The sequence below is a fragment of the Carassius auratus genome, chromosome 45 (assembly GCF_003368295.1).
Source record: "Carassius auratus strain Wakin chromosome 45, ASM336829v1, whole genome shotgun sequence".
Classification (NCBI taxonomy): Eukaryota; Metazoa; Chordata; class Actinopteri; order Cypriniformes; family Cyprinidae; genus Carassius; species Carassius auratus.
In genome coordinates this window covers 4,010,210-4,027,731 of record NC_039287.1, presented here as the reverse complement: position 1 = coordinate 4,027,731, position 17,522 = coordinate 4,010,210, and the positions used below count along the sequence as shown (strand labels likewise).

Below are 17,522 nucleotides of genomic sequence, written 5' to 3'. Positions count from 1 at the left end.
ACATTGGCAGGTGCATGTTGCTTATTCGTTATAATCTCTCCAAAGAGGAGACATATTGCATTCAGGCAATGATGAGAAGAGATGAGGTGGAAGAACATGTTTAAAACCACAACTAGAAAAGAGCTAAAGCAGACAAGGATTGATTTGTGCAGGCTGGGAATTGCTTTCATTCATGCAAATGAGAATGTCTTGAAACTTTCATAGCATGTCACATGAAATGCATAGGCTTATTTTTTTGTAAACGAGTAAAAGCGTGAATCTTTCCAAAAACACACTACTGTCAAAAGATTGGAATATAAAAAAATAAAAAAGATTTTGTAAGATTTTTATGATCAACATTTGAGCAGTAATACAGTGAAGTAACATTGTAAAAATGTTTTTTTTTTTTGGTATATATTAAAAAGTAATAATTGTGATGGCAAAGCATTATTCCAGTCTTTAGTATCACTTTATAGTTCAGAAATCATTCTACTCCCTAAATGTTTTTGCTGCTTAATATTGCACTAACATTGATAAAGACCATTAATTAATGAGCACCATCAATAATTGAACAACATATCAGCATATTAGAATAATTTATGAAAATCCTGTGACACTGAAGGCTGGAGTAACGACTGCTGAAAATTCAGCCTTGCAAACACAGAATTTAATTAATTTTAAAATATACTAAGATGCCAGTTCTTTTAGATTTTAAATGTTTCACAATATCACTGTTTCTACTGTGGTAAAATAAAATAATAGTCATTTCAAACTTTTGATTGCTAGTGTATATAGACAATCTGGCTCCTGCTTGTGAATGTTGTGAATGTTGAAGGCCAATGACGGTGAGAAGGACGCCCTCTTGTGCATGGCTCCTCCATTCTCATGGTTTTCAAGTACAAAGGGAAACATTATGTTTCGGAAAATAAAAACTCATCTTTAATTGTGTGCAGGTTGTTTAGAAAGCCCCCAGCAACGGAGGCAGGACTTTCCACTGACGTATTCAGATGAGCAGACAGGACGATCATTTCAGTCATGAAATCCCATTTCAAAAGACAGAATATCAGCAGTTGACATGATACAGGGAACCAGCAAAACTGTGAGAGATCTACTACAGCAAAGATCTTTTTAATGGTCCCAAATATACCGAACAACTAAGAGTACACATGTAAAAGAAAAGAAAAGAAAAAGAAGATATGACAAATCGATCACATCTAGAGTTCCACTCAATCTTTAATCAAGACGGGCTTACAAATTTTCCAAAAAATCTGCAGTTTTGAAGGGCAAAAAAAGGGTAAAACTATCTCCCCCCACTGAGGTTTTAAAAACCTGTTCAAGTGCGGCTGAAAACGTCCTGAACATTTAAAGGCATGTCTCTTTTGTCATTTAAAAAAATGAGAGAGGAGAAGAACAGAATAAGAAAAAGGAGGGAACTGCTGGCTTTGAAAGAGGAAGAACTTCCGCTGAGCCACGAGAACAACGGTGACATCTTAAACAATGACAACCCAGACGTCTTTGCTCCCTAGTGTCCCGTCTAGCCCTAGAAACTCAAAAACAAAAAAAGAGAATCAAGATGAAAAATAAGAGCAACAGAAAAAAGGGTTGAGAGGAAGGAGAGAAATAAATGGAGATGTGGAGTCAGCAAAGGTGAGTGATGGTTGTGGATTGGCTGGCCCAGTTCGGGTCATGTGAGGTCCTTCCCTGAGAGAGGGGGGGGGGGGGGGGCAGTGTGTCCTGGTCCAAGCCTGGGACGCTCTGTGGGGCAACAGTTTGAGTGTCTGTGACTGACTGACTGTGTGTGAGGTCTTTTTTTACCCCCCAGTACTTCTAGCTTTGTTGAAATTCATTTCTTATTAAATCCTTTTTGATTATTCTTTGTCCAGACCAGTTTTAGCTCATCTTCGGTCTCTCCGTCCATTTCGCGAGTCTTTCTCTCTTTCTTGCAGATTGGCACTTGGACAAACTCCACGTGGAGACATTCACCTTTTCGCTCTGTGACCGAATCATCTCCCTCTCTTACTCTCCCTTTCTCTGTTCCTCACATGGCGCCCCTTGGACTCCTGCGGGGGGCTGCATTCGTTCATTTATCCATTCATTTGTGTATTCATTCATTTTGTTACAGTTTTGAGTTCTAGGCCGAGCGCTGCAATAGTCTCTGGATGAAGCTCCCTTTGAGCATGACTGTACTGATTGACGAGTGACTGTTTTAGGAGCTCAGCTTGGACTTCTTGGACAGTGGAGGACTTTCTTCTTTACTGTCTGTGTCTTCTTCATCCTCGTCCTCTTCGTCGTCATCGGGGTAGTCCACCAACCCCACCAGACCTCCCTGGAATAGGAGCGAGATGCCGTCAAAAACAAGTAACTGGTAACAAAGGCAATTTTAGGACATTGTTGATCTGTTAGAATCAGCGTAATAACCTTAGTGGTGACAGCTGCCATAGGGGGGGAGCTCCGGGATCCTGTCCCGGGAGAACTTGGAGAACCAGGTGAACCTGGGTGGAGGGATGCGGTTGGGGGTGAGGAAAGACTGGCCTTTGGGGAGCTGGAGAAGGAGAGTTTAAAATTGGGGCTCTGCCGTCCTGAGAGGCTCCCCTTCCCTGTCAGCACCTCTTTCTCTTCTGAATCTTTCACTTGGGAAAAGAGAGAGAGAACAAAAAAACATGTAAACAACCAAAACACATCAAGCAATGTGAGTAGCATTTTGCAATCAAATAGTGGATCATAGTAGTTGGGCATCAATATTATGCCGCCTGCATGTTGCAGTAACGTACATTTTTTCCTCTCCATAAACTTGCTGATAGGATCCATCAGGTCCTCGTCATTCTTCATCTTATCTGAGGGTGGCACTACAGCTTCACCATCCTCCAAGTCTTCCTCATCTGTGTTAAACCACATCTCCTCTTCATCTTCCAGTGTCCGCGCATCCCGGCGAAAACGGTGATTTCTCAGAATCGACCGCATACTGAGACAAGGAGACAAAAAAATACATGAATTAAAAAGGTACTTCCACTCAAAAGTAACTATTACATGCACAAGAAATTGCAATACAATTTTAATTAGGGCTGGGTATCATTCAAAAACTGTTGATACCAATACCTTGACTTTGATATCGGATCCATTATGTAATTTTTTTTATACCACTCTTATGAAATCCATTTGAACGAGATTACATTACCTCAGAAAACTATTTTTTCAGTCTGTTGAGGTTTTTACAGACTCAAAGACTCATACCCTTAGTTACTGCACAAAGGACCAAAATTTAACCAACACAATAAATCAGTGTAAATAGTTTAAATAAAGTTTTTCAGTGCTAGATTAACAGTTTTAGGTCAGTATATGAGGTTCACTGCTGCACACTTGAGATCTTTAAAAGGAACATTTTGCAACCCCCCTGATCCCCCAGTTGCCCCACGGGCGCTAGATATTTAGCTGCCCACTGCTCTGTGTGTGTTCACTTCTCACTGCTGTGTGTGCTACACTTGGGTAGGTTAAATGCAGAGCACCAATTAAGAGTATGGATTACCACACTTGGCAAAAATGTCATGACTTTTAATGTCCTAATAAAGGCTAATATGTACCACAAATGTTTTACTGTACTTTAAGTGGGTCAGAAATCGGACATGAAGTGTGGCAGCTAACCGTAGCAAAGATAGAGATATTCTTTCTAAGAAAATTGCATTTAAAACCACATACACATATATATATACACATTCATACAGAAAGAGAGAGAGACTAATATACACACATATGTATGTGTATATATATATATGTCTTGACTGTTCAATTTCTAAAAAATAAAATCGTGGCAAAACAAGAAATTCTAATTAATCAAAAGCCCTGTATTAAAATACTAATATTATGGCTGTCAAACGTTAAACAACAGGGCTTTTATTTTGGCCGCATACCTCAAGGATCCAAATAACAATAAAGTTCTGAAATGACCACTGACCTGTCAAGTTTAGGGTTGTCCTGTCTTTCTCTCTGCTGTTCATATCGAAGCTTCAGTCCCTTAAACGTCTGAACATAGTCTACATCCTCCAGGGCCTTCCAGTAGTTCTCTATGATGTGCGCCGTCAGGGACTTCACATCCTCCTACACAAAAAAAACAAAAAATGCAATTACACACAAAATAAACAACCTTTCAGTGTGTTCAGGAGCATTACGAGATGTGATGAATGGATAAATGTACTCACCACTCTGACATACTCAAACATCTCTATAATGGCTGAGTTGATGAGGTTGTATCTGGATCCATTGTTGAGGAAAGCTTTAACCACTGGCTCAAACAGGAAGTTCCTCATTATGTATCGGTTATAAAACTCGTCCTTTAGGCCAATGATTTTCCTCATGAAACGCAAAGCACCTGGATAGGAGAAATGAGTGTGAAAGGTACAGAGATTTAACAGCTGTAATGAATGTCTGTCAACAAGGTAGTACGGCATGCTTGCTCTTTATTCTAAATTAATTAGTGCTTGTTAATAATGCTGCTGGCCCTGAATGCAGAATTCCTTGGCATGTTTTGAAATAACAGTGTAACAGTAATCATTATCATTAGTAAAATCGTATATAAATAAAACTACAATAATCTGATCTGAGCTCAAAATCTTAGAGACACTTGGATAAAACCTTGTTAAGAAATGGATAAAAAACAGACTATAAATTTATAATGAAAAACATTTGACGAGTAAATATTGCAAACCTGTCAAATTCAAATATAAAATTAAACATTTAGATTCATTTAAAACTATATACGTTGTTAGTGTTAGGGCAAGTGAGAATATTGGCAGGACAATAAGAAATCTGAGCTTCTGGCCCAACCGGACAAGCATTTAAAAAATCCCTTACTTTCATTCTGTTAGCCTTTAAAGACAACTGACCCGCATTCACATTCTTAAAGGGTTAGTTCATCATAAAACCAAAATTATTTTATTAATAACTCACCCTCATGTCTTTCCTTTGGAACACAGTTTAAGATATTTTAGATTTAGTCCAAGAGCTCTCAGTCCCTCCATTGAAACTGTGTGTACGGTATACTGTCCATGTCCAGAAAGGTAAGAAAAACATCTAAGTAGTCCATGTGACATCAGAGGGTCAGTTAGAATTTTTTGAAGCATCAATAATACATTTTGGTCCAAAATAGCAAAAACTTCGACTTTATTCAGCATTGTCTTCTGTTCTGTGTCTGTTGTGAGAGAGTTCAAAAGAAAGCAGTTTGTGATATCCGGTTCACGAACGAATCATTCAATGTAACCGGATCTTTTTGAACCAGTTCACCAAATCGAACTGAATCATTTTAAACTGTTCGCGTCTCCAATACGCATTAATCCACAAATTACTTAAGCTGTTAACCTTTTTTTTAACACTCCCTCTAACCAATATCCCGGAGTAATTAACCAGATCACCAGTAGTTCCTTCGGACAGTTCAATTCAATAAACCGGTTGAAGAAAACGGTTCACCGGTTCTTTTGCGCTCGACGTAATGGCGTCATTGACGATGATTGCCCTTGATTCAAGCCTTCGGTTTACCCGCACCCATAACACTAGCACAGAATCAGTTCAGAATCAATCACCAAAAGAATCAGTTCAGTTCAGACGCTCTGTGTGTCGGTCTGCTTCACGCTGAATCACACATGCGCAGTTATCATCAGCTCCTCAGTTCTCGAATATGACTTGTGAACGAGTCATTATCTGGCTCGGCTCAGTGTTCATCTTCAGTTCTCTCTTCACAGCAGTTCAGTCAGTGTACTGTTTGAGTACATGAATTACTCCGGGATATTGGTTTGTTTGAACTCAGAGGGAGCGTCAGCCACATTAAAAAAGTTAACAGCTTAAGTCATTTGTGGATTAATGCGTATTGGAGACGCGAACCGTTTAAAATGATTCAGTTCGATTTGGTGAACTGGTTCAAAAAGATCCGGTTACATCGAGTGATTCGCTCATGAACCGGATATGACAAACTGCTTTGTTTTGAACTCTCTCACAACAGACACGGAAGAGAAGATAATGCTGAATAAAGTCGTAGTTTTTGCTATTTTTGGACCAAAATGTATTTTTGATGCTTCAAAATATTCTAACTGACCCTCTGATGTCACATGGACTACTTTCATGATGTTTTTCTTACCTTTATGGACATGGACATATACCGTACACACAGTTTCAATGGAGGGACTGAGAGCTCTTGGACTAAATCTAAAATATCTTAAAACTGTGTTCCAAAGATAAACGGAGGTCTTACTGGTTTGGAACGACATGAGGGTGAGTTATTAATGACATAATTTAGATTTTTGAGTGAACTATCCCTTTAATGTCCTTGGTTTTCTTCTTAAAGACACAGCAGTGCATAAAACATTAAGCTTCTGAAAAAAGTCCTCTTTTCTACTAATAATGGACAGGAGAACAAATATTGACCAGTAGTACCATTGGCTCTTTTGCACAATCCAATAAAATCTGGATGGACAAAAAATATATATATATCTCACCCTACAATTTTTCCTGCTGAATTTTCAGTTTCAAATGTGGCTTTACGAATGGGTTGTGTGTGTGTGCGCGTGTGTGTGTGTGTGTGTGTGCGCATGCATATACTCACATAAGGCTAAGAAAGCATGTTGAGATGCAGTGAGCACCAGTACTCTGCGGAGGATGTCTTTGTTGATGATGTAGTTCTTTATGTGATATGTGTGATGCTCCACGCAGAAAGTAAGCAGCTCTACAATTAGAGCCAGCAGCTGACATGTCTGGAAATCATCTGACAAGACAAACACACAGTGAGAAGTCTGCAGAGTCACCTCTTCAAATACGTATGCAAAATGTCAATTGAGAAATTATTGCCTACACATTCTGTCTGCATGCATCCTACAAGCTTGCAAAAAAATCTATTACCTTTGCTGGGTTTTTCTTCTGTGGTGTTGGCAAGAAGTGGAGCAGAGAGCACATGCATGCAATGCTTATAGAAGAAACTCAAGAACTCGGTCTTCTCAGTTTTCTGCAGTTAATCAAACAATTCGTGAAAGGAGGATGTTTTGTTATTCTGACAAATGACAATGAAAGGGTGCTACAATGCATGAAATATATATTTATTTTAAAACATGTCTCACATTAGCAGTTGCCAGCATGTTCTCTGGGTCCACTAGCGTCCTGAGCAACCCCATGAGCTGTATGGCTCCACCCAACTCTGGATCCGTGTCACAGATCATATGCTCAATGATCAGATTTATCAACAGAATGTCCTGTAAAATAGAGACAAGTAGTGAAGACAACGTGTAGATGGAAGGATCACAAGAGTCAGTAAGTGTGTGACTTACGTCATCATTCTGCTGAGACTCCTGCATAACAAACTCTCGCACCATGGAGGGGTTGTACTCCACCAGGTAGGAGAAGATATCAGTGGCTGCTCCACGCACCTGAACATCATCCATGCCCTTTAACACAAAGCACAGATGCATTCATAAATTCATCAAGAGCAAGCTAAAGTTATGGTCTACATTCAGAGCAAAGTTGAAGTTACAGTTTCAAATGTAGCAGATATACCTATTCTCCATAAAATACAATACTATAGATAATTAAAAAAAAAAAAAAAAAAAAAAAAGATACCAGCAAATTGACTGACACCTAATTGCAAATCTGTTCTCTGAAATAGCAAGTATATCTTACAAGAATAACTTCCAGCGCTGGCAGGACACCCATGTTGGACAGAGTTTTGAAGAATGCGTCTCTGTTCTGTGGTTGTAACGTTTGTGAGAACGCACAAAACTCCTTCAGGAAATTTACCTGAATGTAACAAACATGATCAGTTTTGTTTATGTCCAGTGTTTTGAGTAGGAGGTTAACACATTCATTAGTAATGCTACTCATACCAGCTCATGTCGTTTGTCGTCATCTGTAGCTTCATCAGTTAGCTGTGCAAAGAGCTCAGTCAAAAACTTCTCATCGTCCTGAAAGGAAATAGAGAGAAATAGAGAGCTCTGGTTAGATCAAATCTGATTACTACTAGTTTTGTATGTATACACATAGTGCAGGGCAGTTTGACCCAAAATTTATATCACATTATTTTTTCAAAATGATGCCGGTTTTCTGGTTTATGACCGTTTTTTTTTTCATGCATAATCAGATGTTCAATACATTTTCTGCTGGTTGATATTCCAAGACGTACTCGTACAATTTTTGCATGACAGCACTTGCATAAAGTGGTTGTTTGGTTTACGTCGGATTTTTGGAAACCAAAAAACCTCCAAACAACAGACCCGGGCTCCTCTTTTTGGCACAGGTTCTTCTGTGTCATGTTCTACTAGTTCTGCAGTATCCATCTTCCTTGTAACGCCTGTTCTCCATCTGCACTGCGTATGCAGTACGTGTGCGTTACGTAGGTGGTGCAGAAGCAGCATGGACACATTGAGCTTTCACACAGGATGCTATTGCAGTCCGCTACTGATCCGCAGCTGTTTAGTCCACAAATACAACATTTGTTCATAGTTTTGATTTCATATCATGTGTAAAAAATAAAAATAAAGAATAAACTTTGAGTCTTTTAATCACAGAACATTAACAATCTTTCATAATAATAGACATTAGTTTAAACTCAATAAATATAAAAAACGTATTAATCATGCATTTGACTACTAACAAAATATGCAACGCACACACACTTCAGATGGAGTATGTGTGAAACAGGCGTTATAACGTAACACCAGAGCACTACTGTGCTTACCCTCACCACGCCTCGCAGTTGCGGCTTAGAAGTGCAACACTGTAAAGGGTCCGTCTGAAAGTGTCGCGCGGCCCCGGTGCAGCATAACGTTTCTTCTGAACATTGAGTAATACATTGGTATGGCGCTATATTAAAAATCAATATGATAACGAAAATATACACCATCTTTCGGTATGAACTGGTGTACCGCCCAGCACTATATAACACAAAGCTAGTGTTCTTCCAAAGAAAAAAACACTAAAAAAGGCAAAGAGTATACATTACAACTACACAATATAAAAAACTATGGAAATACTTTCAGGCCAGTATTCATGTTACAATCTATTTTCTCCCAATTAAACTATTTCTATATATGCTGCATTATGCACCTTGCAGCGCATTGAATGAACTGCAACCATAAATCATTTGGTTCACCCAGATTTGGCACAATAAATCGGTTTCTTGATAAATGTTCACCAAGGTTGGCCAATGTGACCGATACTGTATTTTACTGCATCAACTTGTCATGGATATAAAAGATTACACCTCAAAAAAGGGGAAGCAGTCAAGTGAATCAAAACATTGTTTGCTATTACGCTGCCATAGGAAAGTACATCTACAAGCTTTTATTATCTGTGGTTGGTTTATTCAAAATCTAGGAGATTTCATTCAGGTATTAACTGAATATGGTAATATTAAAACAAGTGCACATTCATCTGCAAAGATGGACAAACAACCATAATGAACTGAAGCTGGCTGGAGGTTGAAGAAAATAACATCCAGCACGCCTGCCAAGTGTTTGTGACATCACATGATGTGGCTCTAAAGAACATGATGGTGCTGTTTCCATAGTAACAAGCACCCTCCCCTACCTCCAATCCCAGTATCAAACAATTCCACTGTAAGGCTTAGGTGAGAAGCACGTATCAAACCATTTCCATTAACAACTTTTTTATGAATTTAGCCACAAATTAAGTAAAATCTAACTTAAATTTTTTGACTTGTCAAAGCATTAATAAATGAAATTAATTAAATTGATTCTAATTACTCAACTCTTGAAACTCGCCATTGAGACAAATACTGTTGCAGATTTTCTACTAAATGTTATCCATTAAATGCAGCTTAAATATCAGTTAGCATATTTATCTTTAAATCTATTATCTACATCTGCAGACCTTTAAGTGTGGAAAACATTAGAGCTGGGAAAATAAATAGATGCATCGCAAATCAACAAATTGTTCATTGATTCTGAGATTTTCCGAAAGCATCAAGATTCTTTCTTTAGTCGATCCTGAGCTTAGTTTTGAACAGCAGATGGCACTGCATGCTTTAGAAACAGCCATACTCTGTTTGTTTCCGAACTTAAAAGAATCCTTCATAAAATTTGAAGTTTAAACGAATTACAAGGGGGTTCACAGTGGGCTGCGTTTACATAAATTTTGCGTCAAATCATTCCGAGCTGAGGCGAAATTAACGTTACATGACTCAGCCAAACGCACAAGTGCTCTTTAGCACTCTTTTTCATGAGCATTTGAAACTGTGGATAAAAACTAGATTAGAGTGCCATATGCTGTTAAAATCTAGAAAATCTAGAAAATCTTCTGTTAAAACTCAGAATTGATTCCAGAGGAATGGCGATGCATTCGGAAAATCTCAGAATCAATCCACGAATTGATTCTGCTTCGACTTATCATCCCAGCCCAAGAAAACATACATACACGCGCACACACACACGCACACACACACACATATATATATATATAAGGGATGTCAACGATTAATCGATGATCGATTAATTGTCGATAAGAGATGCAATCGATTAAGGCTATCGATGGTCGGTTAACCGATTCAATGTTGGGCTGCGTGCGGCTCATGCGCACTCAACACGTGCGAGCGGCTGTGAGTGACGGTGACGATATATAAAAGCATCATCATTCATTCACAATGTACAAATTAAGCTTTTAATGTGATTTAAACTTTAAAGTACATTAAAATAGAAACAACATAAAAGTTATTCAACATTAAATGCAATAGAAATGTAGTTACTAATCATTTCATCAGATAACTGTTTTATATCGTGCGCTTTGCAGGGCTGCGGGACACAGTGACAGGACAGGTAGTCTATTCATTCCTACAACTTGTTAATTCATTCCTACGAATTATTAATGTGGCAATTGTCCATGTTTCATTAATTTTGTTCCCTAAATAACCCATGATTTAAGTGAAATAAGGGAACAAATTAATAAATCGAACGAATTCTTAATTCATGAAATCTTTAATTTCCCTTCCCATGTTTACCACAGTAAGAGATGCGAAAACAGTTATTAAAAGCGAAAGATAATAAAATAAACCTGGGAAATTAGAGGGTTAGACTATGAAGATTTAGGAAAAGAAACAATGCTTAAATATACTGAATTTGTGGAAATTCGTGACCAACCGGCAAACCAGAACAAAGCCGCGTAAATGAAGACTATGGGGTCCAAAAGCATGGTCGCGATCTAACATTTTCCAGTTAACCTATTATTCCTCTAATAAACAAAGCTTTTATACCACACTTGTCATAATCAGATCTTATCATTTCTAAATAAATAATTGCTGGATTCAAAACAGCGATTAATAGGCGCTGTGACCGACACATTCCTGGAGCATTCACTGCTGTCACTAAACGGTGACGCCGAGCATCGTTCACAAGTTTCTGCATGGACCTGACTAGGGCACAGGTTCTAAGCCCTGGGACAAAATGGGATGCTTTAAGGAAAATTTATAGCCTACTAAGTAATAGGCCCAAAATAAAAATAACAATTTGTTTTCATGTTTTTTTTTTTTTTTTTTTTTTAATCGGCTATGCGAAATATATCCGACTTAAATAGGCTAATTAAGATTAACGGATTTAAAACAGAAGTGTGGGCGCGTTTTTGCTCATATGAAGAGGATCATCTTTTCCGTCTATATGCGAATGCGTGTTAAGTACAAGCCTAGTTTACATTATAAATAATAGTTTAACATTCAAATACATTGCGAATATGGAAACATTTCGATTTGTGCCGAATGAGACATGAGCAATAACCTCCAAATAAATCTAGCCAAAGCCGCACTCGCTCATCCTCGTCTGCACGCATGCACTGTCACGATCTAATGCGCTGTATGCCAGATTTTTAAAAATCTGACATTTTCTAGGACAGAATCCAGCAGGATTAAATTAATGTGAGCAACTGTGTTTTGGTGCAGCAGCGCCGATGTAGTTCACTTAATGTGCAGCGCAGTCACACGCGCTCCACATTTCGGATAATTTTATACAATAATGTCAGTTGAAAACATTGCAATTGTGCTTTAAAATACAACAACGAGAACCACAAAACCATTTAAAGAGGCGCGTTCAGCGTTCTCCGTGCGGGATTGGAAACTGTCAACAAAGTAAAATGACCTCAAAAGTATGGCGCAATCTCTTCATTTTATCAAATGATCATAATCGCATCTATTCATTTTATAATCCTGCTACTAGCATTTTATTCAGACTAAAACCTCTTTAATTCAAGTGAGAAAGCGTTTTGTGTGTGTGTGTGGCTTTTGCACATCCTGTCATACCGCTGACTGCGTGCCTGCAATAGACGCATTTTGCAGTATTATGGTTAACGATTAATCGATTAATTGATCGTTAATTTAAACGACGATCGATCATGGAAATAATCGAAATTTGACATCCCTAATATATATATATATATATATATATATATATAGTTTATTTTGGTAACACTTTTATATAGGGTCCAATTCTCACTTAACTAGTTTAATTAACTAGTTTAATTAACTAACTAGTTGCTTATTAGCAAGCCTATTATAAGCACATATTCTGCATTACCATATTCTACATCCCTAATCCTACCCAATATCCTAAACATAAAAATTACTATACTGTACCTTACTAACTATTAATAAGCAGCAAATTAGGAGTTTATTGAGCCAAAAGTAGTAGTTAATGGTCTGGTAATGGCGAGAATTGGACCTTAAAATAAAGTGTGACCTTTATTTTTCACACATATGGCACGTGTGCACGCTAGAGACATGGTGGGCTTCACTGCACAGAATTTGCGCTGTGAGACACATGCAGCTTGATTGACAGTCTGTGCTGCCACCCGCTGAGTTTAACTTTAGATATGATTTCATTTACGCCATTTGGAATGCAGTACTATTAGATGCACGAAACATGTGCACTGACAGAATTTCATGTGCGCTTTGTGTTTGTTGTCCTGAAGCTCAATGGTGACTGCAGTTAAATGCACTTGCATTTACGAATTAATGTTCACACTAGAGCTGGGTGATAGATCTAAACGATATGAACATACACATCTAGTCCGTAAATTTGGTGATTTGGTGAAGCCAACACAGGCTTTTAAATGGAGCAGCATTTAATAGACAGAGCAGTAGATCACTGACAAGCTATGCAATATCGCGTTCATTATCCCAGATGAATCGCCTTCGATAATGAACGCGATATTGCATAGCTTGTCAGTGATCTACGGCTCGGTCTATTAAATGCAGCTCCATTTAAAAGCAGGTGATGGCGATTTAGAGGTAATCAAGGAACCAGATTTACTGACTAGATTCGCATGATCATATCGTTAGATAACGCCCAGCCCTAGTACACATAGTTATGTTTTCAGAGCAGAACAAAACATCTGATATTGAAATAGATATATGCATTAAGTGTGAATGCAACCTGTTAAAGATGACACAGTCTATGATCTCATCAATAATCAAACGGCAATAATGCTGAGGAAAAAAAGAAATCCTGAACTATTGTTTGTGAAATTTCTTAAAGAACACTTTTTTTAAACAAGTAATTGTTTTAAAAAAGTAGCCTGCTTTGCTTATAATATGAAATGTGCCTATAAAAAGCACAAAATAAATTTGATATAAAATGTATATGAAAATGTAGCCATGTACAGTAATATTGAAAACTGAGAATGTGACGCATCATGATATTGAGTTGATGATGATCGTAATATAACTGAATTGTGAAACCAGTGAAGATTCACACCCCTATTTTTAACATGGCAGTACTGACATACAGAGATTCCAACTATAAACAAAAAGCATATAACAGCAATTTTGTTTAAGATGTAAAGTTGTAAAGATGTATTTGCACAGCAGAATAATTAATTGGGGAAAAAATGTAGATCAAGAATCGTTTTGGAATCGGATCGTGACTCCAAGAATCAGAATGGATAGTGAAGTGCCTGTAAATTCCCACCCCTAATAGATGTACAAGATGTAGGACAACATATATACATATATATACATATATATACACATATATACATATGACATTTACAACAAAGAACCAAAGTACAGCCCACCATGTGCATCCCATCAAGAGCCATGAGATGATCTCAGGCATTTCAACAAGGGAAAACTGTAGCTGTATCACAAACATGCAAACTTATTCAATGCATTCTCTGCAAACAGTTTCCTGCTGAGGATGCATTGAATTTCCGAGGGACGATGCTGGTCTGAAAATTGTGTCGAAAAGCCACAATGACACATAGCAAGACTGAAAATGCATGTACGCTACCTGTGAGATATGATGTTATAACGCGGCGTTAAAAGTTAATTTTAGCCCAAGAACCGCATTTCAACTCAATCACCAATGTACAAATTCACAACTGGTCACATATACATAGTTGAGTACCAAAACCCACCTGTAGCATGCCAACAATCTCCACTTTGTTGAAGAAGATGAAGGAGTGCAGGGTGGACAACATGTTTTCTTCAAAGACAGAGGGGGTGGGCAGCACCATGTCCTGAATATACTGCACGCGGTAAGTCTGATGAATCTTCTGCCGCAGCTCCGGGTCTGAAATGGGAATGACCTCTTTAAACCGTGCCGTGGTCGTAAGGAACTCTCGATGCCGCCGTGGTTGGGGTAGTGATGGATCAAACTCCAAACATCCAATCACATCCATGATGCATTCTTCGGAGAACATGACTTCGAAAAGCGCTGTGCGATTGAGGAGGAAAATGCCTTTGATGATGTCATAGAGGTGATGCAGGCCTTCTCGGTTCTCCAAATCCTCGCACACTCGGAACAGCTCCAGCAGTTTGCGGATGTAACCTTCATTCTCCAGCGCCAGGGATAGTTTTTCCCGCCGTAACGGAGAAGGTAAGGACGACGCCACCAGTTCAGCCACTTCCTCCAGTCGGGAGAGCTCACATGGCGGAAGTTCGAGACCAGGAGATGACATTTCATCAAAGCGTTCCTCTTCAGACTCATCTATCAGCTCCTGGGTGATGTCTACAGAGGGGTCCTTTCCCTGGACCTGTAGACACAAAAATAAAGGCTTTCAGAATAAAGCACTACACAAAGATGTACAACATTCCTAGAGAAAATATTATAAATGTACATCACAGACATAATCACCTGACATATTTTCTCCCAGATCTCATCACAACCAGCCTTCTCCTGGAAGCTAAGAGCTAGGTCATAGTTTTCAGCCTCGGACCATACTATTAATGTGTCCTTCAAAGACAAAACACAAATAATATCAACAAATGCCAAAAGAGCATGTGATATACAAGCACTATCATACAGGGATCTTAAGTTTAATGCAAGACACTACAGTAAATGTAAGAATAATTTTTATATAATTGGTAATAATTCAAGATTAACATTAATTGGACTGAAGCAACTTATATTTACTTACTAATTTATTTACATTTATTTAGTCCTATGTCTTAATAATCATTCTATTGCATTATGTTTTGCACCCCACAACTAAATATAGAGATTTGACTATTTAAACATTATCTTACGAAGACATATTAGGAAATATAAAGTGAATACTTATATTAAATGCATTTATGCATGTAGTGTACTATACGGTTATAGAAATTTTACTGATTTACATTAAAGGTTATCAGAACTGCATCTACTTTTTTTCCATATAAATAACTTTGCATGAACTGTTTTCCTCCTTGAGCTCTATATTTGATAAGTTCAACAAAATGTCTGGTGTATTCAAAAGATGCAAACTTTTTAACACCTCGTCTAAAGATTCACAATATCACTGCTCAATTTCAAACTAAGTCTTTAAAGGCTTATTGTAATTTGATTAACCATGGAAGCATGGTGATACCTGTAATGTAATAGATTTCTCAATTCACCTGTGATGTCTCACATCTTTATAAATGTGTATTTGACCTCTAACCGAGATATTTAGAAGCACATACTGTTTTCACAAAACACTGACGAGCTGTCAACAAAATCATGTCACAACATTTTAAACGCACCTGCTGTTTCTGATAGGCGGTGTTAGGGTTGATTTTGGACTCCAGCAGCAGTGACCCTGTTTAAAAAAACGGGCACAGCTTACTTGCAGATTCAACGAAAAGTGGCCCTGTACATCATCTCTGTAATGTTTTGAAACCTACCATCACTTTCGGCGCGCACCAGGAGAGACATGCCTTTCAGCCTCTCCACATAGGCGGATGACACATGTCCCGTCCCCCGATCATCCCACTGGCGGTCCTCATTCAGAGTGTACACTTTTACTCGTCTACGAGTGTCAGTCATACTTGCATGTAACTCTAAAACAGGCGTTTGTCCTTGATTCAATAAATCTTAACGTCCTCGGCTTGCAAGGTGCAATAGAATCTGCTGTCAACTTCAAGCTGAAATGTATGGCATTCACTGGCAACCTGTCGCGAAGCTGTCGCAGTATGTTGTTGTGGGATCTATCACAGTAACGTATGCAGTCCAGAAGAATTATTCTGACCAGTCTAGTGATGGTCAGCTAGCTGCTGTGTGCAGCCGAGACTCTCCACAACATAACGTACTCAATAATTTGAACTTTTTATAAACGCGACCACGAAATATGCTCCTCCGTTTCTAAAAGCCGTTAAATGGTGAGAAATCAGTTTAGAATGCAGCCAGAGCACAAATGCAGAATGTGTTTATTTTTCTGCGTTCCCCTTTACTTTAAGCTAGCTAGGCTATGCTAACGCTGCGACTAATTCAGTCAAACGGGCTTAGCGTAGCTAGCGCCTCAGCTAGCAGGCTATCTCCTCGCGCGAGTCATTTTAACCCAGAAACGTTCGAAACGCGCGCGAATGAACTCCAAAGACGTATCGATAACGCTACTTGATCATTATACTCGCGCGCGGTCGGTGAAAAGGCGGGAAGGGTCGTGTAAAAAGCGGCGCGTTCATAATAAGCTAAGCTATATTTTCTCCAAGTATTCCGCCATATTCTGGCTAAGGGCCGCGGATGGACCAGCCAGTCTCTTCACACATAGATAAACATTCCCCGATGTAACTAATCGAATAGACTCGCTCGTTTCACTTTCCGGGACGGCGAATGTCCAATGCGACTGCCGAGCACCATGAAATAGCAGCGTCTTGACGAAAAGTAATTATTAGCCCCACTGTGAAGATTCGGCCATCTTGGGTCCCCTCTGAAAGCCGCTACGGGGTTTCCTGTGCTACAGGCGCAGGGCCGCCGCCACAGTTTAAAGACACAGTGCGCTAAAATGACCAGCGGAGACACTGCTGTAGCTAAGTAATAAAGATAATAAACTTCATGCTGCTTTTGCCATTCAGTAGAATGAAATGCAGAAGTGTACAGTTGTGCTGTCGTCTTTGTTTCTGAGAACAAAGTACAGTATATTATAGTTTCACTATTTTCAGTTATTATAAATAAAAGTCTCTCCTGGTAATATAAACATAGCCCATACAAACCTTTTCTGGTAACCCCGTCCAATCTCAGCTTTGGAAAATGGTTAACCAAGTGGTTAACCAAGTAAACAAAGTCCCTTATAATATTTTAGCCAGTGTGTTCAACCAGCCATGACCAGGTTGTAGCTTA

General features: G+C 38.7%; 1 protein-coding gene across 2 annotated transcripts; it reads right to left on the bottom strand.

The window, feature by feature from the left end:
* Nucleotides 1-895: 895 nt before the first annotated feature.
* LOC113062985 (serine/threonine-protein phosphatase 4 regulatory subunit 3-like) lies at nucleotides 896-17,142 on the bottom strand. 2 transcript variants are annotated; one of them, XM_026233107.1, is made up of 15 exons: nucleotides 16,091-17,141; nucleotides 15,950-16,005; nucleotides 15,081-15,179; nucleotides 14,362-14,979; nucleotides 7,833-7,910; nucleotides 7,630-7,746; nucleotides 7,281-7,397; nucleotides 7,074-7,205; nucleotides 6,859-6,961; nucleotides 6,566-6,724; nucleotides 4,173-4,342; nucleotides 3,929-4,071; nucleotides 2,751-2,941; nucleotides 2,398-2,609; nucleotides 896-2,305 (listed from the first exon to the last, which is right to left on the bottom strand). In XM_026233107.1, exons 1-15 carry the CDS (start codon nucleotides 16,230-16,232, stop codon nucleotides 2,186-2,188), a joined length of 2,457 nt encoding a protein of 818 aa, XP_026088892.1. In that variant the 5' UTR covers nucleotides 16,233-17,141; the 3' UTR covers nucleotides 896-2,185. The 2 variants fall into 2 exon arrangements, with proteins under 2 accessions (XP_026088892.1, XP_026088891.1); XM_026233106.1 differs by having other exon boundaries at nucleotides 7,074-7,397; nucleotides 16,091-17,142.
* Between the last annotated feature and the right edge of the window lie 380 nt (nucleotides 17,143-17,522).

Excerpts from the sequence above, each read along its gene's own strand:
- LOC113062985 (XM_026233106.1), bottom strand. The coding sequence starts at position 16,232 with ATGACTGACACTCGTAGACGAGTAAAAGTGTACACTCTGAATGAGGAC. Across the intron at positions 2,610-2,750 it reads GTTTATGGAGAGGAAAAAAT|TGAAAGATTCAGAAGAGAAA; the intron begins GTACGTTACTGC and ends TCTTTTCCCAAG. Across the intron at positions 2,306-2,397 it reads TGGCAGCTGTCACCACTAAG|GGAGGTCTGGTGGGGTTGGT; the intron begins GTTATTACGCTG and ends CTCCTATTCCAG.